The 25,499-nt window shown below is 35.4% G+C and overlaps 3 protein-coding genes across 9 annotated transcripts in view; 1 reads left to right on the top strand and 2 right to left on the bottom strand.

Moving 5' to 3' along the window:
- LOC129579005 (tyrosine-protein kinase Fer) overlaps positions 1-15,726 on the bottom strand; it is an 18,611-nt gene extending 2,885 nt beyond the window's left edge. Inside the window, exons 1-9 of one of the 5 annotated variants that reach the window (XM_055468449.1) lie at positions 15,132-15,722; positions 9,917-10,685; positions 9,378-9,568; positions 2,567-2,663; positions 2,176-2,371; positions 1,948-2,085; positions 1,584-1,847; positions 1,327-1,504; positions 1,013-1,174 (exon numbers count right to left, since the gene is read on the bottom strand). In XM_055468449.1, the coding sequence (XP_055324424.1) occupies positions 1,013-1,174; positions 1,327-1,504; positions 1,584-1,847; positions 1,948-2,085; positions 2,176-2,371; positions 2,567-2,663; positions 9,378-9,568; positions 9,917-10,103 (1,413 nt within the window). In that variant the 5' untranslated portion in view covers positions 10,104-10,685; positions 15,132-15,722. Of the gene's footprint in view, positions 1-154; positions 1,175-1,326; positions 1,505-1,583; positions 1,848-1,947; positions 2,086-2,175; positions 2,372-2,566; positions 2,664-9,377; positions 9,569-9,916; positions 10,686-15,131 lie in introns of those variants that run through there. The other 4 variants (XM_055468448.1, XM_055468450.1, XM_055468454.1 and 1 more) reach the window with 4 other exon arrangements.
- A 1,145-nt stretch (positions 15,727-16,871) lies between these two features.
- On the bottom strand, positions 16,872-18,785 carry LOC129578998 (phenylalanine--tRNA ligase alpha subunit). The gene is made up of 4 exons (XM_055468439.1): positions 18,367-18,785; positions 17,662-18,305; positions 17,221-17,584; positions 16,872-17,136 (listed from the first exon to the last, which is right to left on the bottom strand). Exons 1-4 carry the CDS (start codon positions 18,646-18,648, stop codon positions 16,933-16,935), a joined length of 1,494 nt encoding a protein of 497 aa, XP_055324414.1. The 5' UTR covers positions 18,649-18,785; the 3' UTR covers positions 16,872-16,932.
- A 117-nt stretch (positions 18,786-18,902) lies between these two features.
- On the top strand, positions 18,903-24,210 carry LOC129579001 (phosphopantothenate--cysteine ligase). 3 transcript variants are annotated; one of them, XM_055468444.1, is made up of 7 exons: positions 18,903-19,289; positions 20,364-20,672; positions 21,202-21,445; positions 21,540-21,754; positions 21,850-22,035; positions 22,106-22,243; positions 22,377-24,210. In XM_055468444.1, exons 2-7 carry the CDS (start codon positions 20,541-20,543, stop codon positions 22,419-22,421), a joined length of 960 nt encoding a protein of 319 aa, XP_055324419.1. In that variant the 5' UTR covers positions 18,903-19,289; positions 20,364-20,540; the 3' UTR covers positions 22,422-24,210. The 3 variants fall into 3 exon arrangements, with proteins under 3 accessions (XP_055324419.1, XP_055324420.1, XP_055324418.1); XM_055468445.1 differs by lacking the exon at positions 18,903-19,289 and adding an exon at positions 19,936-20,180; XM_055468443.1 differs by lacking the exon at positions 18,903-19,289 and adding an exon at positions 19,936-20,236.
- Positions 24,211-25,499: the final 1,289 nt, after the last annotated feature.

Below are 25,499 nucleotides of genomic sequence, written 5' to 3'. Positions count from 1 at the left end.
CCTTTTTTTGGTTTTCCTTACCCCCTCTTTTTTTTCGTTTAGCAAAAAAAAAAAAAAAATACAAATTATGCACGCCTCATCCCACGACTGTAGGCTTCCATCAACGCCTATCGCGTTCACCTGGGAAGTGGAAAAATTACAATTATGAACGAACCTTATCTACATCAATTATATGAGAAAATATCGTTATTATTCATTGGTCCATTAACCATCAAAAAGATCACGTGCTATCAGGCTGAACAGTTTTGAAATTATCATATCAAGACAATGGTTATGTGAATAGATAGGTGATTGTGTGCTTTTCTCCGCCGAACAGTGTCAATCAGTTGTAACAACGAACCTTGGCATCTTTGAACAGATGCAATCCTGTTTTCAATTTGAATTTCAACCGCTTTTTCAGGCTAGCCTTTTCATCTTTGTCTAGCCCATTCCCACTAGCAGTATTGGCCACAGTTTCAGATAATGACTCTTCTGAAACTACCTCCTCATTCACCATATGTTTCAGCTTATTTTTCAGTGACTTGCTTATGTTCGCAAAAAAAGTATTCGATTTGGACGATGTGTCGGATATTGTCGTAGCACTTTCAGCCAATTCATCTGTTCGCTCAGACGGTTGACACAATGCAACTTTACTGGCGACATTCTGCGCAGAACTATTAATTTCATATGGGTTTTGCTCAGTCACAACTCTACCATTTATGACATTCGTTTCCATTTGAACGATTGCTTGAGATGTGATGGATTCGTTTACGTAGCTATCGATTTGATTTGTTTCCGATTGATTATGATCATTTGTAAGTTGCAAATCATTTGAGTCGTTGAAAAGAAGACGTAGAATATCGGATGATATGGATTCATTTGAACTTGTCGGACTTGGTTCGGTTACAAGGTTTTTAGTAGTAGGCAAAACATCGCGTAAATCAATTTCAGTGTAAATATTACTATTAGAAGCATCAGAATTATCATACAATAACACACGGTTGTCGTTCAGACTCAATTTCATGCAATTTACCGCTGATGTTCGCTTCGATTGCGGCATCGATGAGTTCGAGGCATCATTTTGTGTTGTGGTTACACCGTTTGCGTTGCTGTTTGCTTTTCGCTTGAATGCTTTGATCATTGACAGCACTTCATTACTTTTTTGCAGAATAAACGTGGCGGCCGCATGTGACATCTTACCAAACCCAAAACCCAAACCAGAAATTTGCATTAAATGTATGTAGAAAATATGGTGGCATAGGCAATTGTAGAAGGATACAAACCCAATTGACCCATTTAAGCGTAAACAATTCTACCATCATATTTCAAACGTGTGCGGTTACTTACCGGTTGCTGATCATTGTTGCTAATATTGTTCTCAATGAAGCTCGGATCAACGGAAATGTCATCACATCCAGACGGAAGCTCTTCACAACCAACGTCATTCAATGCAGTCTTTATCAAATCGGCCATTTTGAGCATTTGCTTCTCCTGACACCGCAATATTGCCACGTCTTTCGAATGTCTATACGCGAAACAAATCACAGAGAAATATGTCATTAACTAATTAACTATGCAATCATTGATATGCTAGTAACACGCACTTGTTATTTTCCTTTCGTCCGATTCCATTTGTTAGGGTTGATTGAATGGAAATTGAAGCATTTGTGCCGTAGTCCGATTGAACTTTTGTTTGTTTGTCTTGACAATCTTTTACGGAGGTCTCGAGTTCGATGAGTCTATTGCGTAACCAATCAACTGTCAAATTATCCACAGTCAGTGTGTTCGGTTGAAGTTTTCCTAACGTGTCTTTATCTTCTATAAGCGTTTGATCAAATTGAAACACAATCGGTGTTGGTGGTGATGTTCTAATGGTACGAATTTGCAGAATGAATGGATTCATCATTAAGTGTTGAACGTGACGTGATCAAAATATGAAAATGAAAAGAAAGAAACTGAATGTCGTACTTATGCCGTTCAGTAAACTCTCGATACTCCTCAGCCGGGTGAATACTTTGTATACTGCTTTCTATTCTTCTCTGAATGTCTTGGAAAGAGTTTGAAGTCAGATCACTATATTGGGATGTTTCCTGCAAGATGCTCTTCCTGCAAATGGTCCAGTATAGATAGAATTTAATTACAACGTATTTACTAGACAATTAGAATAGATTATTCGTTCGTGCGAATAAGACGTACCAGACAATGACGAATTCTTCTTGTATGGATTGTTGATTTTCCAATAAGCCGGGCAATAGAATTGTTCGGAAGTCCGTTTCGACTTCGGAAGCCTCACTTATCAGTAAAACGTATTCGTTATGCGCTAAATGAAGTTTTCGACATGCTTTTTGGTATTTATCACGAACATCGTCTAATTTTCGACCACCCCGACCAGCTGAAACCGATATAATGTACTGTTAGTGAATCATCGATAATTAAATCATTTCTTTTGAATAAACGGGCAATGACTCAACGAGCCTTTCGTCTGCGATAGAATGGATTTTATATGATCTCAAATATTTCCAATATTTCGATCGAATTGTTGTGTTTCTCGTGTCTCGCACCACAACGAAGTTTCCAATTTGTTTACCTTTTATGTAATGCTCCTCGAACTTCGATCGCAATAGTTTGTAATATTCTAGGTGTTTTTGGTATTCACATTTTTTCCTCGTCACATCTTCTGATATCTGCAAATCGAAAAAAAATAATAATGAAATAATTGAGCTTATGATTCAACAGGAAATTGGAAAAATGCAAATGAAAAAATAATGCCTAAATATACAAATTGAAAGGTTTAACATAAGTTGCACTAAGAGTCATGCAACCATTATTATCGCCGATTTGATCATTTCAAAGCGTCACCTGGTGATTGATTGCAATCTATCACAGTTTAATAAGTAATTTACTGCTCTAACTAGCTACAACTTACGAATGATGCCTATTTTACTAATCTGTCTCCAGATGGCGTACGCCCTGGAGTTATTATTGGCAGCTATTAACGAAGCGTGAGCAATTGAATTAAAAATTTTAAATCGTTGCCGTAATTTGGTTTGTGAGCGCTTTTGTGTTTCCATCAACACACCGTCGTTCATGCCAAACAATAATAATTAGTAGTCGAAATAATGACAAATGTTACGTGTATATTTATCACCCTCATTGGCTTTTAAGCTTTCATTTAAGTGAATAATTCTCTCACGACTGATGACTGAAGTGATTTAATTATATGTAAAAGAAATTCATGTGTGCATGAGCGTTGTGAACACACCACACACAGCTATTGTTTGTTCGCTGAAATTATGATATTATTGTGTTGTTACTTTGCATTGCGTCGTCAATTGTCATGGAATCGCTTATTTGGGAAATTGCATCAAATGAATTTCAAATTGTAGCGACGCACTGAAAAAAGATTGCGAACATTGACTCGAAAAAAACAACAGACATATCAATTTGGATGTGAAAAATGGAAAAGAGCGCCAATGAATACTCGAAACAAATGGATAAAAAGAGATAAAGAGAGAGAGAGAGGAACATATATTTTATTCATCAGCTAGAAACTGATTCGGAGGTCAGATATCGGTGATGGGCGAAATCGATTCTTGTTCGTACTTCGCCCATAGAATTCTAAGATCTTTTTCCGCTAAGCGTCAGTACAACCATCACCGTCACATCATCTTGCACTTTTGTGTCAGGCCACCACAAATGCTTTTCTATTGGTCGTATCACAATTTTTATCGCATTTATACTAGATGCGAAAAAAAATATTCTCATCCCACACGCGATTACATCATCGAATTTAATTTCAAGTATGCAGCATCCCAATTTCTCTGTTGTTATCGCATCGTATCGTCTTATTCTTCTTTTTTGCAATGGTTTGTTTCTTGTTTAATTACTTGCAATTAATTGGCAATAAGTCGGCGATCAGTTATCTACTTGAAATGCACTCAAATGGATAGGTTCTCATTTTAAGCAGTGCATAACGTAGATAAACAGTACGGAAAATAGTTGATATTGGAGCAAGGAAAGCTGCAATTTATGCTAAAATCGGTTCAATGGCGATAAGTCAATAATGATCACATTTTGTTGTACGCTTTCTAAATTGCAACCTGTTGGACAGACTAAATACTGAAAACGTTTTGAGTACGAAAAATAAGTGTGTTACAAGCACGCATAGAATACAAAGATGTTGGACGTTATGACGTAAATGTTGCTCAATTCAGGCAACAACAAACGAACGAAAAAGAAGAAGAAAAAAAAAACAACGAAAGAAATACACAAAGTATTCAAAGTGCGCAGACAAAGAATTGAATCGCTTTATATTTCGTCGTGCAACAATTGCTTGATATTTCGTTTGTAACGTCAAAAAAGTGCGGGATTCCACTTGAGAAACTCTCTCGTATTGTTTCATGCATTCAAGCAAGAAGCAAACAATAATCTCATTAGAAACCATGAGAACGCAATCAATATATGTAATGAATTGTGTATGGAAATTTGGCCGGTCCAATTAAATTCAATTAGAAACTAGCACATTTGCACAGAGTCACAGCAGCACATACACATACTTACAAAAAGCAGGCCAGACGAATTGTACACACATCCAAACACCATACATAGCGTAGATAAATTTAATTATTGTTTAATAATATGCACTGCCTCAAGTGTTATTTCTTTTCTTCCTCTTTCTCTCTCTCTCTCTCTAACATATTCTTCGTAGTTATTTGCCTTTTACATCTTCCATTTGTTGTTGTCGCCGTCGCTATCGCTGCCGTTCTCACCCTGATCACGCAATTTTTCTCTCCGACAGCAATCAACAAACAACAACACAAAATACATGCCCGTAGTTCTAGATAAGCTTACGGTTTCTTAAATAATGCTGTAAAAAGATTGAATTGTGCAATTTAGTTGTGTGATCTCACTGTTATTACTCATTTGGAATAAGTTGTTGACACTAACGCACAACGCAAAATCCCAGGAGAAAGAGAGAAAAAACAACAACAATAACAACAACCACAATGAGCACAAAAACGGCCGAGAGAGAAAGAGAGAGAGAGAGAGAGAGCAAGAGCCAAGTTTTAACTTCAAATGCAGTGCTATGTTCATCGGTATTGTGTGGCCGTCAATGTGTGTATTAAAATAGATGTTCTGTTAGTTTATTTGTTTCTTCGGTTTGATTTCTGAATTTGAAATACGGACAAATGTATGGTGTGGTGTTGGTTGGCTTGCGTGCCCGTTGTGTGTTTGAGCAGAACTAAGAACATGCATGTGAATGCATTTTTTAAATATTTTATGCAAGCGAATGAAGAACCAATTCTATTCAAGAATTTACAGTTGCTAATTCTCCGCATCGTTTTTTTTTTTCTTTCTCTCTCTTCTCTTCTCTACTTGCCATTTAATTCTCTTCATCACTCCAATGCTCTTCAATATTTTCTCTTCAAAATTCTGGTTGCTTTTTTTTTCATTCACATGAACGATGGAGTGGTTTAAAAATCTTGTTTGCCAACTTTAACTAACGGATCATAGTACAAATAACATTTTTATTTTCGTACGAATCATATGAAGTTGATGAAGCCATTGAAAACAGTAGTAGAATGACAGCAAAGCACAAAAAAGTGTCCGACACATTCGAAGACTGTACCGAAGTAAATATTGTTAACATATGTGTGTGTGTGTGTGTGTGTGTGTGTGGTGATGTGACTGCGCGAATTTTGTGTGTGCCAACGAACCAACCCCAATACATGCGATCAGCAGAGAGTTCTTTGACATAGACGATGTATCGAATCATCTGACCGCCGATACGATAGCAGAAGATGCGTTGATTTGTGCTTAAGCATTATTTCTTTGTTTCATTGTTGATGGAATCTATTTTTATTCCAAACTCAAAATGGAATTACGACTGATCAAGAAAGTCACCATCATCAATCATTGCCCGAATAACATTTGCAAACGGGACATTCACGATCAAAAACAACAAACATATCAAAATAATATCCGAGCATTGCTTACATCTCTTCGCACAATAATTTATGCAAATCGATATCGTTTGACAGCCACGCAAAAAATTTACAAAAAATACGTATAACACACACAAACATACACACGGTGAAGAGAAAAGAAGTCTCACTTTATATAACAAATGTATTCTATATTTCACTATATTTATTTTCGATTTCTCTTATAATAACACACTCTTTTACCGAATTGGTATTCCGTTTACTCATTCGATTCGGGTTCCGTTGGGAGATGAATCACTGTGAACCGCTGTCGCTACAATAAAATTCAATCCGATGAATTCATTAATGAGAGCAAACATAACAGCGATCAATGTATTGGTTCAAAGATCAAGTTCATATCAATCAACTTCGCACAATGTTTTTTTTTTTCTTCTTTAAACAAAATATATTTTCACCAAAAACGCTGCAGATAGGTTTCAATAAATGTATTCTGCATGTAGTTGACCGATTTTTTTTTTTAGCGGCCTGTAGTAATTATCAACTTATTGACTGCATTTTGTTCAGTGGAGACCAACGAGTTTAGATGGATTCGTGAGTTTGTTATCATCAATTTCGGCTACAGTTGGTTAGTCTACAGTAGCTTTTGATAATGTTTGAACACTGACTATTATCGTTATCGTACAAGGACAACACACTTATCTATCTTTCAATTAAAGATATTTTTACGCTGTTTCACTATTCATTTGTATCGATTTGTATCCATCGTAGTACCGCGAGTGTTTGCAAGTCATCTTAAAGGTGTGCGATTTTGGTGTGAACTATACAATGAAAAATATTTTTGATAGGAAAATAAACACGATCCATTTCATGTTTTCACAAGCTGCCAATATGGACTGTGGCAGTGCATGAATTATAAACAGAGAAAACAGTAAGCAAAAGATGAACCGTATGTATTTAGAGATGATTTCATGTTTATTGCAATACGATTCTTCGAGTCAGAAATAAAAATAAAATCAAAAATTTATTCGTTCCGTACGAAATTCACAGCTTGAATTGTATGCCAAACCATAGCTATTATTTGTTACCTAAATATATACATACGATCATATGAATATATATGTGAAGCGATTAAGCCGAGTAATTTTGTATGATCTCGTTATAGTACAGCCCATTTTACAAGCCACAGAAATGCCGGCTGACTGGTTGACTGGCTGGCTGACTGACTGACCTGGATCGTTTCAATACTACTTTTTTTTAGAAGAAAATCCCACTAAAATGTGTTAGAATTTGATATTTTATTTTTTTCTAGGATGACCCATTGAAATGTAAAGTCTTTGATGGAGCTATGCATTTTACAAAACTATAAAATCGGTAACACTAAATGTTGCGTGCAATGCCGGTTGTAATAAAACTAAGCGAAATGAATAATGTATCGGAATGTTCTACTAAAAAGGATTAGTTCTATTTGTATTAAATTGTCTAATTTAATGGGACTGTCATTGGGTATTTTACAAGCAGTTTGCGAATGAACAGTTCAAATCAAATTTGAGACAGCTTGATTAGAGTGTGTGTGTGTGTGTGCCCAACGCCGCATTTCAAAAGCTAAATGAAGACACAGCAGCGGCATCGTAGATTCTATAAATAAATGGATGCTTTCCATTTAAGAGACAAAAGAGTCACTTGAACATTCAACATAATCAAATCACATCGAGTCCCGATCATTTTATTGGCGCTCATCGTGGCGTGTGTTGGTGAATTCCTAAAAAAATGCCTTCAACCATTTTCAATTCAACGATTCCCTATTTATTGTAATCAAATCACGTTAGTATATTCCGCGGCAAATAAAGCCGGAATTTTTTGAAGTAAACATTTCAAGAAACACGTGTATGTTCTCGTGAAAGCACGCGTAGGAGTTAGATAAATATTGAATAAGCGTCCAAAGAAATTGCATTTTTATCGAATTCATTTCTGTTTTGTGAATTTGTGACCGGAAAGCCTTAAATTTAGTTTTTTTTTCTCCAATGCAATCATGACAGAAATGAGTAAATAGAAACAGAAGTTGAGAAAAAATAAATAAATAAATAGAAACAACCGTTTCACCGTTTAAGAGCCATTTGAGCATTCTCCACGTTTGCAATGTTTAAAATTTATTTTTTTATTCATTCTTTTATCTATGAAACTGACAAAGTGTCCTTTTTTCCTAGGCTTAATTTGCGCCATGGGGAAAAAAGTAAGTAAGATAACAGCCGAAAATCATACGCCAAAACGACAAATAGAACCTGTTGTTTTCGAGCATTCGATTCGTATGCAAAGTACTGTAGTAGTGTCACATGAATTTCAAAAGTACAAATATCATTTGTAAACAAAACGATTCGTATACACACACGCACACACACACTCACGTATATGTACGAAAGTATGTGGTCTCTTTGTTGGTTTGACAAGCAATGTATTTATGGCACCTTGTGATAAGCACATGCTGCTTCTTCTTTTTCTTCTTTTTTTGTCATTTAGTACACAACATACAAATACTTCCATTTAGGTTGAAAGAAAGAGCCGAGCGCTTACAGCACCGAGAAGAATGAAAAAAATTGTTCATAATTTATAACTGGTCATTAGATGTCAATGGAATGCAAAATGAGGAGAGAGAGAGAGAGAGAAAAGTAACGAAAACATACATGCGTTCCGTTTCAAAAGCCTGATCGTATGGGACATTGTTAGTAAAAAGAAGAAGAAGAAGAAGAAGAAGAAGAGGCAGAGAAAAGGTGAAAGAGAAGTACTACTTTTAACTTGTACACTGCTGGAATGTGAGCCGTCCACTTGATTCATTTATATTAATAGTATTTTTGTTTCGGTTAGGGCAACGATATTTTTCAATGTGTCTACACTTCTCAAAAGTAACCATCGAAAGTGACTAATAAGCGCAATTATATAAAGTAAAAACTAAGACGTTCGAGATTATGTCGTTATGTTTCTTGATTTATTCGTCATATTTTTAAATCAGGCAGTTGGACAGGCTTTAGAATACAGCTACTTTTATATATCGCAACAAACGCATAAGCGGTACATGGCAAAGCGACACCAAATTTTGCTCATATTCTTTTTATTTGAACGCAGTCAGTTTTAATTAAACAAAAAAAAAATGTAGAAACACCATACGATTCATAACACTATGTTTATGTCATTCAAAGAGATTTTTTTCTTCTTGTGTTCTTCTTTTTCTTAAAGAAAGACTTTAAACTTGAAAGTTTACGTATATAAATTTGAGAATTCATTTATGCGCAACCGTATGAAAAGATGATTTGCACAGAATAACCGCACAAAACCGAGAATTCCATTTATATAGCGTTATTTTTTTCTTATTCCATTCAGAAAGACATGTGACGACAAGAGCAACGAGATTGATCGCAAAAAATTATGTTGTATGTATATTTTAAATAAAAGGTAACTTACATTGGTGAAATGTGTCGCAATTTTCTGATGTTCTTCTTGATAATTTTTACGTGCCTTCCGCTTATCTTGGTACAAATGTGTTAGCTTATCTTGGCACAAAGATTCCAAGAATTCGGCATTCGACTTAAATTGCTTCGCTGTTTGTTCCCATTCTTCCATAAACGAACGCCATACTTTCATTATTTGGCTTCCTGTAAAATATGCATATAGAAGGTTTTTTGCTATAATTACTAGTAGACTCAGTGTGTAGTATGTGTATGTGTGTAATCGTGAAAAATATTTCAGTACGATTGCAACGAAAAAAAAAAATGCATTGGCCGATTGCAAAACCAAAGGTACTAAGAATGTTTCAGTCATATTTGAAAAATACTATGCTGGGATTTGGAATATGCAGAAAAAAGAAGGAACGGGAAATTGTCCATCAAGATAATTGGTTGTTGGTGAAAATGAAAGGATCGTCGAATGTGCGCGCACACACGAATTGCGTATGCTGCTATGGCAATTTACTGCATAATGAATTGTTTGAGTATAAAACTTACCTTGCAAATCGTCGGCACGATCAATTTTAAGACCAAGTTGAGCGGCTGCCGTCAAAGCGACTGCGTATTCCTTATCACATTTTACTTTTTGTAATAAACACCGTTTCATTATCTCGAGCAATCGTAGTTCGGCATCTTGTCGTGAAAGCAATGCATCATGCGCTGATTTACCCGATGAAAACCCCATTTTCTCTTTGCCAAAAAGCGAGAAGCGTTTACTTTTCGTAGTGTCTCAAAATCTTTCAGCCAGATGAGGGCACTAGCAACCGCAACGAGATGCTGCACTAGCAAAGGCCAACACTTGAAGTCAGTGAGTCTTTTTCGTGCTGCGGTCACTTTATTCTCTCTTTCTCTCACCTTTTCCACTGCACTTGGTGCCGTTCACGACGACACTGCGATTCTTCGATGCGATTCAATTTAATTTTTGACAGGCTTTTTGCTTATATCCCGAGGAAGCCAGATTTTGACATTTCACTAGTTTCAACCGTTTCCATATTTAACGGCTTCAAACGTGGCTGCTACTCGGTTCGTTTTTGTCTCTTAATTTTCCAGTGCAGTCTTTTGCGATAAGAAATACCGATCTTCTAGTTTTCGTTGCACTTTTATTTATTTCGTTTCGTTCTATTTCGTGATTCGGTTTTTGTATGATTTTTTTCTCTTTCGTATCGCGCATGGAATACAACTTGCGCGCGAGTCAGTAAAAATCAAAAGAGTCAATTAAACACAATTTAAACGTTTTTGTTCCGGTCTACACGATTCGTTTGCGTCACTTCACACATTTAAAATAAACAGAAAGAAGAAAAAAAAGAGCAAAATTAAAAATTCATTAAATTTTTTCACGTGATTGTCAATTTTATCACCTACTGATTAGTATCTTATTAATTGATTAATTTAACTGCGATTTTCATATGTATAAAATCAACTACTATTTCAACAAATGCTCAATGTCTTCGATTAAACGAGAGTATTATTATTGACGCTTCGATGGGTTGCGTTTCGTACAAAATAGAACAGAGCCGACGATTCGAAAATTTGTTAAAATGAGTCACCGTCGCACAACGAGAGAGAAAAGCTGTACTAATGTAACACCTAAACCGATCTGTGAGTTGCTCATCTGTCGACACACGGGCATTCTCTCTCACTGCAACTGAAAGCGAGTATATGTGTACGAAGAAATGTGTATGTGCAAAAAAAAAGTGTCATGCACGCAACGGACAGTGAAATGCGGTGCGCAGAGTGGCTACTGAGATTATGATGGACCGACATTACCAGTGATTAAATATGACTTAACATTTTGAAAGACGCACAGTGCAGTGCAGTTCAATGCAGCGCACAACACGAAAAAAAAAACGAATAAAAAGAAGAAGTATTACAATAATACATGTTTAGCATGTCTCGTTTATCGAGAGTGAGGAGCAAATACATATGTGAGCATAAGTGGAGCGCAATATAAGGAAGACGGTGAGGTCTATGTTGACAATGGCAAAGACAAAGACGGCACGAAACCATCAACTTCTTGGAATCGATTGATTCTTCGTTGTTGCTGTTCTTTTTTTCTCTGCCTCTCTCTCTCTCTCTCTCTCTCTCTCTTCTGTTGCCTTTTTCTTTCGTGTTCTTTTATCCATGGCTGCATGACGAGTTTTATCGCTGTATAATGAAGAACGAAAGACGAAAAATAACCAGCCAAACGCAAATATTACATAAAAACCCGTGATTTGCTAAAGTGCAGTTTGGCTGTATGCTAACAATGACGCTATGGAGTTTGAGAAGCTTATGTTACAGCAATCTTCTGATTGCAAAGCTAACCTTCCACTCGTTTACTGAAATGTCATAAGGATTGAGAGAGCGGGCAGAGCATGCAGACCGAATTTAATAAACACCACCAAAAAACACTGAATTTAAGGTTCATATCTTGCGGACTGCAGTCAGAAATAGCTTGTTCAAAGGTTGATTGAAATGAAAACAATCCGTATAAACTCGAAAAAGAAAGAGAAAATGCTCAATCATCATATCAAAAAATAGGAATCATTTCATTTTTAATTCGCCATATTTGGCGAATGAAACGTTTATCTGTTTATGAAGGTTTGATAATCTAAAGGATAATACTATACCTAAAGCCTTGATGTAAATATCAAACTACTCAATTCTTGAATAAGCTACGTCGAAGAGTTTAGGATGAATTAATGGAAATCAAATTATTTAACACACCCACAATCAATATTTCCCCAACGAGCCAAGCAATCAATTGCCAAGTATGATAAAGTCCATGCACATGTGACAATTTGTAATTATGTGTTCATGTTAATGTACACACCTAAAATCAGACTAGGATTGGCTTTTCAAAGGCCCGGAATGATATTTATAATTGAGATTGCTAATCGAAACAGCAACGGTAATGATGATTTTTTTCGTCTTTTATTCATTTGTTTGCGTGCACTATATGACTATAAGTCGATGTATTAGATATTGAAACGGTTTTGAAATTGTAAAGCATTACATTAACAAAAGAAATGAGTTTGATCAAACACTGGAACCATATCTAGAACATACAAAATTCACGGCCAAGTTGAAGAAAGAATGCATCGATACATATAATTTATGGAGCAGTTCAGATGCATTTTGCTTAGTGATTGAATTGCTGTAGCTGTTGCTAGTTTTTGATTTGATTGGAAGATGAATGTATTGCGATAATTAATTGAAGGCGCAGTTATAAACTAAACAATTGGATGGGTGCAAATTAAACAGAAAAGAAAGCAAAGCAAAGCCAAAGAAGCAAATTGGCTGCCGTTGAAATGAATGCAAACCAAAAAGTGCGTACATCTCTACATTATGTTATGAATATGTGATTTGAATTAACGGCGTTGGCGAAAAACAGTCCGACATAATATTTTTGTTTTTCCCTCAATGTTTATGCTCATGTTGATTTCGTTTTGATTCATTCATTATTTGAATAAAAACTTTCATTTGTTACAGGCATACAAAAAACAAAACGCTATTATTTATATGCATTCAGAAAAAAGGCATTAAAAAATCGTGCGGTTTTAGCGTTGTGCGACTTACGAATCAATATAATTTTATATTACAGAGAACAGAGAGCGAGCAGAGAGCGGACGCAGACACCACCAACACCATTGCAGGAGCGCGGCGCAGCACAACACAATTTCGTGTGTGAAGTGAAAGAAAGAATTGTACATATGGAACGAACCAAAGTTAACTGAACGGTGGAGAGAAATAAAAAAAAAAAAAACCAGAGGCGAGAAGAGCGAAGAAGAAGAAATGAAACGAAACAATAAACTTATAAAATTTCAACAATAAACTTGTTTTGTTGTGTTACAATGCACACATAAGTCATATGTGTGTAATGCGCTAGAGTGCTGAACAACTTACACATGCGCGTCATGCGCACATAAAGACTGCAAACAAACACCAAACAACCGAAAACTGTACACACAGAATCCAGCGAAGAGCGCTTCACATGAACCCATTCTAATACATCTATTTAACTCTTTTTTTATCTGCCATCCACAAAAAGTGCTTTACATCGCACCAATGTGAATATTGAGTTTAAATCTATGCAGAGAGAGAGAGAGAGAGAGAGAGAGAGAGAGAGAGAGAGAGAGAGAGAGAACAAAAAATAAACGATCTATCCTTTATTCTTCGTCTTCATCATTTTCTCTGTCCGCTCCATTCAGTATGTTTCGTTTTAATTTGGATTGGATTGGATTGGATTGGATTCTGTAAGTCATCGTCATATCATCACTTTTTTTGTGTTGTTTGCCTTTAATTTAAGGACTTTGGGTTGTCAGTGCATTAGGCACCGCACGTCGCGCTCTTTACATAGAAGATGTGAAGTTGAACAGAATACGAATAAATATTTTTTTCTTCATTTCGATGAAATTCGAAAATTAACTAAATAAAAATTGTGGGTAATAATGAAAAGCCTCTCTTTTCTTTTTGTTGTTTGATGTAATAATGGTGTAAGCGGCTCCAGAGCAAGATAAATGAGATGCTCTCTGAGAAACATGACTAGATTTGTGCGCGCCTTCAAAATTGTTTTCTTTACTTTAATCACTTCACGTTTCAAATTAAAACTATAGATAATTAGGCGCGATATTGAACTATTCGACTCTCTCCCACTCTCTCTCTCTCTGCATTAGAATTATCATATACTATATGTGTATTGAGTACATGTTTCTCTTTCTTCAACAAAAATTTTTCAGTTTAGATCACCCTTAGAATGGTTGGTCTGTTTATCAACTTACAGCACAGACCGTGAATGAATAACAAAAAGTGTGATTCTGTCACAATATGTATTCGTTTGTGGCATAGATATAGATGCAACGAAACTATTGGATGATTGAACAAGCACGACCAAACCACCGATTCAAGTGTGCATCGAAAAGAAACAAGTTGTGTAAACAATATAATATATTAATCTCACTTGGATTGAGCTATGTTTGCGGTTCAAATGCATGGGAATAGTTATTTCAAAAAGATCCTAACATACAGCATTTCACTTCCGTTTTTTTTTTTTTGATTTGGTTATTAATTTTTTTCGTGTATATTTTTGATGTTTCAAAATAATATTTTCCCGTTCATTTCCTTTGCTCACTTTGCATATAAAATTGCCTTGTCGAACAACAATAGTCACAAAACATTGCTTCTTTTGGCACTCAACGGTGATCATCAATTAAATATTTCGTCAGAAGAAAACTTATTTCAATTAAAACAGCGCAAATAGCTTCGACTCATTTCGAAAAATAATCGCATCAACAATGTAAAAACAACCGAGTTAATATGAGAATCATACTCGGCCACCATTCATTCGGTTCAAAGACACGAAACGAAGGTAATCATAATCGTTTAGAACAACACTCTGAAGTGTCTGTTATTGTTTTTCCGCAATTTGTGTACACTTGTTTGTTGTTTCTGCGTAAAAACATATGATCGGATTTTGAATTTTGAATTAATATCGAAATATGCTTGTCAAATCAATAGTAATTAATTGCAAATGCATCACATCACATCGTACAAAAATCATTTTGGTTTTACAATAAATGAACATTTGTTAATCCGCGTAAATTTTCAACACAATCGAATAATGGAAACATTAGCATCGGAGCACATTTATTTATTTTTAACAAAATTGCGAAGTAGTTTAGTAAAAAAAAATAAAGATAAAAATAATAGTAAAATATTTAACAAATTTATTCACAATTCAAATGCACAGCAAAATCAATCTAGAAGCACACGTTTCACAGCAATAATATACGTCCAATCGCCACGACCATCAACACTCGATTCAATAAGAAATGAGCAAAACGAGAGCACACACAGTGAAAACAATGCTGCAGCGCACAACCAAAATAACAATACACCGATCGGCACCGACGAACGAGTAGAGTTTGTGTACTGCTGCTTATGTCTGTAAAGTTTCATGTGCGCGAACAACTAAAAACGACGAAGATGACGACGGAGAGTACACAAAACGCAAACACTCATACACAACAACACACTTTCAACAGGCTAAAAACTGTGTGTATGCGCATAACCTGTGCAGCACCGTCGCACCGCATACATGTGGACACAGTCACACACCGGACTTCTTTTTATTTTATTTTTTTGATTTCGTGTGTGAGCAGCAAACGGAGAAAATTCTTTTCGAAGCTACTTTGCATTCTTCTCAAACGCTAGCACACATCGATGTTGAACGGTTTTATTGTAGATAGCACATTATGGCTTTTTCTAAAAACTAAATACAAAATTCACGATTATACCAACGCCATGCCATTATTTGTTGTGGATCAGACTGTGTAATCGCCAAGCGACAAACAATTGGGAATGTATGTCGAGTAGTAAAATTTAATGACAATTCTTACTATTACTGCTACTGCTCAAGAAAATTTGTTTTATGCACATATATTGGCCGGGGCACATACGTTTTCTATATGCATTCACCAGAAATTTATTCCCATGGAGTCATTTCGCATTGCATACGGATTCGATTGAATTGAGAAAATGAAAAGTTCAAAGCAACTCGATTTATATATTGAAAAGAAAGGTTTGAACAGTGTCTTTGTTGACTTTAGTGCGCATAGAGAGATAAATTTAAAACATTTTCTCTTCGTCCAGTTTGTATATCTATTTTCGTATCACATTTTGTATCTAGTTATTGTGCGTTTAATGTCTGCCCATTATACAACACTGACGGAGCGCACTATGCACATGACCGTAAAGTTTTTTTTCTTCTCTATGATGTGACCGCAAGCAATATCGTAGTCGTTCAAAATAGAATGTCGGAATGCGTTATGCGTTCATCAAGTTTTCAAAGTTATTTGAGGCGTGCAAAAAAATGAACATGTTACCTTATCACCTTTACCCGTTATCTCGGATGCAGTACCACGCGTATGCGCTTGAAACAAGCAGTTTCTTCAATTCTTCTTGTAAGACAATCTTCTACTCATGCATGGTTTTTATTTTTTAATTTCACAATTCCTTTTTTAGCACTATATGAAATGTAGAGCTACTAATCTGCTTTTTTTTCTTAATACTTTTTGAGTGATGAAACAAATTATGGTGGATTTGAACTATAAAGTTCAAATTGCTCATATTTTTTATTTAATTTAAACCAAAGGCAGTATATTTCAAAAAAGAAATAAAACGAAGGTCTTGTCATTCATTTTGCAAATAAATATATTACTTCAAAGTAACTTTGATCAAATTCATTTCATGTAGTGCGCCAAAAAATAGTTTGTTGTGAAACAACAAAATAGATTAAATAAATAAAAACTCAAGAATGCAGAGCGGAGCGAAGCGAAGCTCTGCGGTCTTGTTTTTTATTAAAATGACAAGTAAATTTTCAGCAAAATCATACCGCTATTTGAATTTGCTTCGCAAACTAAGTGTTTTTTTTCTTCTAATTACCTCGAATTAAGAATAAATATCATGATTAAAATGTATTTTGTGATTGAATGTTTATTAGCAATCGACGTGTATTCATAGAGAAATAGGCTTGTTTAGGATTTTTCCAAGCGACAAATTGGATTGCTTTGAATAATTCTCAAATCGATCTTTGGCCCAATAAGATCTCGAATGTTATTTATGCCGTATTTGATCATGGTTGGCCGTTCCAATGACAATCCCCATGCAATCACATTCACATCGTCTGGCAAACCCATTGGCCGCAACATTTCCTTTCTGAACATACCAGAGTTGCCCACCTAAAATAGAATGAAAAAAAAATACCAACATTAGCATACAGCAGTTACATGAAATCATTGCATATTGATCGCAAGTAGATGTACCTCAATCCATTTCTTCAATCCCGGATGGAAGCAGAATATTTCCATACTTGGTTCAGTGTATGGGTTGTATGCTGGCTTGAATTCGATTTGTGTGATTCCAAGTTTCTTGAAGAATTCAGCAATCACACCGATCAAGTCTCCCAAAGTCAGGTTACGATCTGCCACAACCCCCTCGACTTGGTGAAACTCAGCCAAATGTGTGGCATCCAATGTCTCATTTCGGAATACACGATCAATCGAAAAATATTTAACTGGAACAAAGCCACCCTCCTGATTCGCTAGTTTGTATAGCATTCGTGCGCTCACCGCTGTCGTATGCGTTCGCAATAAATTTTTCTGTGCTTCTTCAAGTTTCCAATCATATCTGAAAGTACAAAGCAAAAAATAAAATCAAACAATGTCATGAAAATTAAATCAAATGTGGCTAAATGTTCAACTGACTTGTATCCTTGAGATCCGTAACCGCCATTTGAATGAACTTCCTTTACACGATTCAAATAATTTTCGGGAAACTTGTGGCTTTTGCTTGGTGTTGTCAAAAAAAATGTATCGTGTGCATCTCGAGCTGGATGTTGTTGCGGCTGGAAAAGTGCATCGAAATTCCAGAATGATGACTCAACGAAATTGTTTGTAGGCATTTCAGCGAAGCCCATCTCCAGGAAAATGTTGCGGAATTCAGTGCGAACTTTGAGTAATGGATGCAAATAACCAGCATCTGGAACTGTGCCTAACGCATCCAAATTATATGGCTTAAATTTCAACGTATTCCATAAGCCTGAAGCAAGCATATCCGTTGTCAAGTCGGCCTCCAGTTTTTGCAACGATGTTGCAAACTCGGCTCCTTTTGAAATGATGAAACTCTTCACAACGATCTCTTGCAACAGTTTTCTTTTACGATAGTCAGCACGGGCTGTATCATTAAGTGCTGATGCTTGACCTGCGTCCACCTGTTGGAGATGCTCTTGTACCGTGTCCGTGATAGATTCAACTTTTCGCTTCACAACCGGTTTGCCGATCGACTTATCAACCGAAATCCAGCCTTGAGCCATGGCTTTACTAAATCCAACCTTTGCATTTGGTGACACCTGACAATAATGCATGAATAGTAGTTGATCAACTGCAAATGATGATGCAATCTTAGCTTACCTTCATTAAATCGGATTGGGCGATTCCTTCGCTTGGAACTGCGTTGAAAACAACCGCTTCATGGCTTCCCTTTGCAAGCACTTCTTTACCTTCATCGCTCAATCCCCAATTTTTGTGTAATACTTGTTCGGTTTTCAATAGTTCACCATTGGCTTCAATACTTTTTAAAGCGCCGACGATTTTTTGATGATCAACACCAAATACCGGAACCAAATCCAACGTATCGACTTTGCCATTTTCATCGACGTACTTTAAAATTTGCTCCGTCAATTCAAGCTGCATGTTGAATATTGAAATTTGTTGCTGGTTTTCTACAAATCTGTTTGATTCGGCAATAGATTGTGAAAGCACACGTAAACAACACGTTGTTTAGGCCTGAAAAAGAACGGCAGCACTGACAGAGCCGCTGACTGACATTCAATGGAACGAAGACCAATTGTCAAATAACAAGCGCCATCTAGTAATTTCCAACATTCCAAGGTTTGTAACCTTTTTTTCGTATTCCATTTCATCGCATCGCATCAAACATTCATTGGACATGTGTATACTTCATTTGATTCGAAGATTATTGTTGGTGAGTGCTACTTGGATGAAAGATTATAGCAATTTCTATACAAAAGAATGGAATAATGTGGACAATTCTCCACAATTATCATTTACTGTGTTCTTAATCATTCATGCAGAATAAATGGCAGCATTGAAGTCGTAACGTTCCCGTTTGACTCAGAAAAATCAATGATAATTTTCATGTAATCTGTTTCTATCCAGAAAGCTATTTTTTTCTGCTCATATTGAACATAATCTTTTCAATAGTTTTTTTTTTTTCAAATCAAAACTTATAATTAAAATATGTACTGTCGAATGGTATCTAGTAAATTAGGTAGTTCGAAATTTATGAGTGAAGTTAAATGTTAATAAAACAGGTAAACATTAATTGTGAATGCAACAAATTTCCAAATATTTTATAAACAACAGTAAATGTTGACAGTTCGATTGGAATTGAGCACGTTTGACAAATAACAGGCGCCATTTTAAACCTTTCAACACTTTTTATTGGATTGATTTCAAATGAAGGACTTTCATTAAATTGCGATAAAAATTCTGTTCAGAAGCAATAGAAAATCATTCTTTTTCTATTTTTCCACAAAATCCAAAATCGTTTGCATTTTATTCCATTTATTTTCATACAAATGGACAAAATCGAAAGAAAAATTATCATTTCAATCTATTTAGAATGAGTCGTGGAGAATAAACGGTAACCCAAAAGCAATTTACTTCGTATAACCTTTCCTTTTGACTGAAACGAAGTATGAATAATCTGCATGAAATCGGCCCTTAACTATAGGAATAATTTTTAGATATCTCCATGGGCTCAAAGCTATTTTCCCGCTATTTATTTTTTTTTTCTTTTGTTTACAAAAATATTTTTCTTCTCCATTGTTTCCATTGGTTTGAATAAACAAAATGTCAAACATTACCAAGAGCGCCATCTTTGGGTACGTTTTTAACTGTGTTATTATTATTGGATGAAAATATTGAAATAAAAGCCAAAACTAATTTTCAAAGTGCCATTTATTGAAATTAAATCCCATATTCGGACACCTTTGATCGTAATTCATAAATTGTTCAAGCATTTTTCGAATATTACCAAATGAAAAGTGCATTCCAATGTATTTAAATCGAATGTGTCTAACGTACATTGTAATTACGAAACAGAAACGAAGTCAAGTCCACTTGTTGTTGTATCCCGTTTTGCGCTGGAACGGATATTGACGTGTTTTGTGAATCGATTTAGTTTTATCAGAGAGTCAACCGTCAGTGCACAGTGTTATTAGTTCAGTTTTTATTGTCATGTGGCCTGTGTTCGATTGTTTGAGCATTCAACTATTTATTTTATTCCAGTTTTCGTTGAAAAACTGACCAAATTTTCTATATTATTTTTCGTTCGTCGTTTTTTCAATTTGATTTCTTTCAATTGTTTACGCAAACTATTTCAGGCAACTATTTCGTGCAATAAAACGAAATATACAGAAAAAAAAATAAATGTCTTTAATTAAATCTGCACACTGATAAAAAAAAAAAGGAGACGAAACGAATTTATCCATAAGAAGAAAGCTACAAGCTTCGTTGAATTTGGTGACAGATTAAAAGTATTGTTTGAATAAAAAAGGAATATGTCATCATCGCATTGGGAGGAATTCTATGCAAATCATTTGCCACCGGCTGATTTTGAAGATAATCGGTCGCTTCTGAAGGAATTTTGTGACCGACATAATGAAGACCAGAATTCGATTGTCCTTGTCACGGTATGTATGCTCAATAAGCATTGCTCATATTTACAGGTAATATTGCTCTCATATGCTCACTGAGAGTGAGGTGAGTTTCTAATCCTTGCCATAAGTATGGTATTGATTTTGAGTTTCATAAAAAGTGCTTAGACCTTCGCGTCGTCTAATAATATCTTAATGGACGTAATCGGTAATTATTGTTAAGTGCTTTTGAATCCAACATATCATCAAATGTCACATAGTTACACATTCTCCGTTTTGTTGTTCGCCATCCATTCCGAACATTTTCATTATATTTTATGCTAATGTCTATTATGTTGATATGTGATACGGTTAATATAGTATGAGTACCGATTTCGAGGTAGATACCTGAAAAGTGTTGTTAGTGACACTTGTTTAAAAGTTGGAATCAGCATTTTTTTCGGGGGAAAAATTACTGCCACACATGAACAGTTCAAGAATAATTCATGATAAGATTGACGCAGACATATTTCGTAATTTGATTTGAAATTTCGATTTCGTTTTTTTTCTCTGCTCCTGTGATTAGTCTGGCGGAACGACGGTGCCTTTGGAGCATAACACGGTTCGATTTGTAGATAATTTTAGCGCTGGTACGCGTGGATCTGCATCGGCTGAATACTTTTTAGATCATGGATATGCTGTGATTTTTATGCATAGACAAAAATCGTTGGAACCATTTACACGACATTTTACGGGCCAACAATTCTTTGATATGCTCGATGTTGCTGAAACGATGGAAAATGGAGAAAGTGGCACACCTTCAATTTTTGGTAATTATCACAACGTCCCCGTTTCATTCATCGTTTGTTCGTATTTTTGTTGTATTCAAATGTAACTTAACCAAATTATCCATCCAATTTACAGTGAAGCCGGATTCGGTTGACGTGCTGGCACCAATATTAGCGAAATACAAAATTGCACAGGAGGCAAATAAAATACTGTACATAAACTTCACAAGTGTTGTCGATTATATGTGGCTACTGCGTGCTGCATGCGAATGTTTGGCTGCCTTCGATAAACGAGCTGTCCTCTACTTAGCAGCTGCTGTATCCGACTTCTATATTCCTTCCGATAAAATGGTAAAGTTCGTCAATACTCATAGCACATGTCATGCAACATGTATATATTAAGTGTTTGTTTGCATTTTCTCATTTCAATATACCTTTACCTTTAGCCAACGCACAAAATGCAATCAGGACATGGAGCACCAACGATTTCTTTGCAACTTGTGCCAAAAATGTTGGCTCCCTTGGTCAGTCTATGGGTACCGAATGCATTTGTGGTATCATTCAAGTTAGAAACGGATGAAAATCTGCTGATCGTCAAATCGCGTGATAGCCTGAATAAGTACAAACATAAGGTATCCTTCAAATAAATGGATTTCATTCATTATGCACTTAATTTAACCCTAACTTATCAATTTCGAATAGCTGGTAATTGCGAACATGTTGCAAACAAGAAAGAGCCGTGTTATATTTGTGACACCAACCAGTTCGTATGAAATCAATCTGACAAGAGACCAATTGTTAGCTGGACTGGAGATTGAGGAGTTCATTGTGGCGGATGTGGTGTGTTCCGGTTTTAATGTTCATTGTTCATATTTTCATTCTATGACATTTCATTTCATTTCATTCAAGCCATTCGTTTCTTTCCTCCCCATATGAATGTCGTCGCTAATCTGTTGTTCTTGCTTATTCATAGGTGCAAAGTCACGAGGAATTCATGGCCGCAACACCTTTACAATGACCTGTTCGTCGCAGAAAACAGTTGCGAGTCGACTGCAAAGTGACGATGCCACATTTTTGCCGTTTGCTGAATCCGGGAGGAGCTGGACTTAAGAGGAAATTCTAAATATATTATTTTCACGGGAAAAAAACAAAACAAGATTGTTTTTTGTGAGCAGGGATGTTTATAAGAAGTCGAACAAACAGTATGACTTTGTGTGTTATTTCCATACAAACAAACAAACAGAGACTTGTTTTGTGGGCGGTTGGTTCAAAGTGTGTTTTTTTTGTATGGGATTGAAAAAAAAAACATGAAATTCTGTTTGACAACGTCTAATTTGTTTTGCTTGAAATGACATAGATCTGATTCAAATGTATGGGTTCACTAAAATAGTTTCATACTATTTCTGCATATTTTCTGGAAGAAAATTGGTTTGCATAGGTGTTTTTGGGAATTTGAAGAAAATAAATTACAGTTTGAACATTTTAATTTATTACTTTCGGCGGGATTATTTTGGTGACTCTCTGAAGAGAATTCCACTCTAATCAAATGTATTATCCATAGTTTTTTTTTTTTAAATCATTTTAGATTTTTTTTTTCTTTACATGGTTTACAAAATGGTTTTGTATGTATATAAAATAAATAAATTATTATATAGATTTAATGTAAAATTAAAAATAAAATAGAGCCAGTGTATCAGATCCACAGAAAACAACAATATTCCAGTAATCTTAAAATACTATTTAAAATTAAGCATGATTCAGTTGTGTGCCTCTCCTTTTCCAAGAGTAGAAAAGAAAAAACAAAGCGTTCAAAAAAACAAGAGTAGTTGGTTTATCCGACTAGTTGGACAAAGCAGCTTCAAATAAACCGTTAGCGATTAGAATCAAAGAGCAACATTTTTTGAATATTTATTAGGGATACAATTTTGAAAAGAAATTGATTTAAAAGAAACATAGTAATGTCTCAAAACAACCAATATATCATTGTAATTGTCTGCCCCGTAACAAATCTGTAAAATATTCTTTAATGCCTTCTTAAATTGCATCACAAATACTCGCAAGATCGATGAATATCACAACCACCAACTAACATTGCTACTATTTTTATACACACTTTTTTGTTCGATATAATTTACTTTCTAAATTGCTCGACCATTTTCAAAGGCGATCACTTTGATTGGAGTTTCGACCAAAAGAAAAAAGAACAACTAGAAACCTACATACAAACAACATATCGAACGCGAACAAATTTGATTTTAATAGAAATTCTAAAAATCACTTCAATGCTCATTGAACGGTAGATCGATATAACATTTCCCATGAAGTATTTAAAGGCTTCTCTCACTGTCCCTCTTTTTAATTCTTTATTTAGTTCTCAGTGTCCTTTGTATTTATGATATAGCTTCGAACCAGAAAAGAATATAATAATATTAACAAAAACAACAACAGCAACAACAAATAACTTACAGGGTTTTAAATAATAGATTTTTCGAATAAATTTTGTTTTATGGATATTTTTTTGAAACCCAAAATTGCATATATAGAACTTAGTTTATATGAAATCAATGTTTAGATGTTTAACAATTTCAAGATAAATTATATATCCCAAAAATGCAAAAGAAAAAAATGGAGTAAGACAATTTGTCGAATAATGTATTGCGCTTAAGATTGTATCTGAAAATAGTTGCATTTTTAGCATGAATTCCTTATCATTGAAAATTCCCCCAAAACTGGCATGATAGAAAAATTTCGAAACAAAACCACCTACATATTAAAACGGGTTTACAAATAAATGTGGAAGAAACATATACTACTTAGTTTTGCTAAACCAAACCCCATGTTCAAGGTGAATTAATAGCAACAACCACACGGTCACACTCGAATGAATTGTTACAAGGTGCTCTGCGAGCAATTTAGCCAACCAAAGAGATTCGGATCGGTGGTGCTGGATACAAAGTATTACAGTTATATGAGGGAGATGCCCATGCGTATGTCTTTGCTAGTGGTGGTTACAAGAAATGGGACACGTGCACACAGAAAAGAAATTTTTGAGATTTTGTTAAAGCCTATCGCAAACCGGGTATAAAAAATACATTTAATGGTGTTGACATACACAAATGCGATAGAATTTATCGCAAAAGTAGATGTCAGGACCATTAAATATATGGTTTATCCCGGTTTGCGATGACATTTAGAGGTTATGTTTTCTCTGTGTGTGGTTAGTTTTTACTATTCTTTGTTCGCTTTTCCAATCTCAACTGAAATCCTCTAGTTACGATTTACGATTCCATTTCACAGCACCTGAAGCAGTTCTTGAAGACGATGGCGGCATGTTAACCGATATTTTGGGTAACCATTACCATACGACACAGATGTTGCATTCCCAAACAAATCGCTTGAGGGAGTCGCTCCAAACTACAAATTGGGCGTCATCGCAACTGCTAAAAATGTTGAAAACAGGTCAATAATCGACAAGATCCCAGATTATGTTAATAAGAAACTCAGCAAATGAACAATATAATCGTGATCAATAATTTTCGCCATACGAACTTGTTGTATTTTTATGAATTGTTACATGAAACATTTGTTTTGAACAAATAAAAAAAAACACTGCAACATTCGTCTTCTTTGTTAGCTAAATAATTTATTTTCCGATTGAGTTTTTTTTATTTTGACATGTTCATTTGAAACTTGAATTATTGAGAAAAAAAAAGAGAAGGATCGTTGTCACTGTAGCTGTACCATTTTCGCCTCCATTTGATTGTACAGAGTATCGAAAGGTGCCGTGTATTCGTTAAAAAAGCATTTGTGACAGGTAAGTTGTCCGTCTGGATGATATTCACACACGGGAATTGGTGAATTCGCTCTTGAATTCGGTGGTGTGTTCTCATCAATTTGTCGTGGAACTGGTTGAGCTTGGTTTTGCAACAATAGATTTAACTGAAGTCCTAATTGTACCATGTCTCTCTCCAGTGTGTCGATTCGCGTCGTCTTTGCTCGATCATTTCTCACCAGTGTGTCGATTCGCGTCATCATTGCTCGATTATCTCTCACCAGTTCGCCATTCTGAGTCTCAAGAGTGTCGATTCGCGTCGTC

The sequence above is a fragment of the Sitodiplosis mosellana genome, unplaced genomic scaffold (assembly GCF_009176505.1).
Source record: "Sitodiplosis mosellana isolate CC-2019 unplaced genomic scaffold, AAFC_SMos_1.0 Smas_scaffold_6226, whole genome shotgun sequence".
In the NCBI taxonomy this organism is placed as follows: domain Eukaryota; kingdom Metazoa; phylum Arthropoda; class Insecta; order Diptera; family Cecidomyiidae; genus Sitodiplosis; species Sitodiplosis mosellana.
The sequence above is the reverse complement of the archived record's forward strand: the minus strand, read 5'-3'. Positions and strand labels throughout refer to the sequence as shown.

What these genes read in the sequence shown, in the direction of transcription:
- LOC129578998 (XM_055468439.1), bottom strand. Translation starts at nt 18,648, where the DNA reads ATGCAGCTTGAATTGACGGAGCAAATTTTAAAGTACGTCGATGAAAAT. An exon ending in CCCAATCCGATTTAATGAAG is followed by an intron (nt 18,306 to 18,366) that starts GTAAGCTAAGAT and finishes CATTATTGTCAG; the next exon opens with GTGTCACCAAATGCAAAGGT. An exon ending in TACGGATCTCAAGGATACAA is followed by an intron (nt 17,585 to 17,661) that starts GTCAGTTGAACA and finishes TTGTACTTTCAG; the next exon opens with ATATGATTGGAAACTTGAAG.
- LOC129579001 (XM_055468444.1), top strand. Translation starts at nt 20,541, where the DNA reads ATGTCATCATCGCATTGGGAGGAATTCTATGCAAATCATTTGCCACCG. An exon ending in ATATTCCTTCCGATAAAATG is followed by an intron (nt 21,755 to 21,849) that starts GTAAAGTTCGTC and finishes CTTTACCTTTAG; the next exon opens with CCAACGCACAAAATGCAATC. An exon ending in AGTTCATTGTGGCGGATGTG is followed by an intron (nt 22,244 to 22,376) that starts GTGTGTTCCGGT and finishes GCTTATTCATAG; the next exon opens with GTGCAAAGTCACGAGGAATT.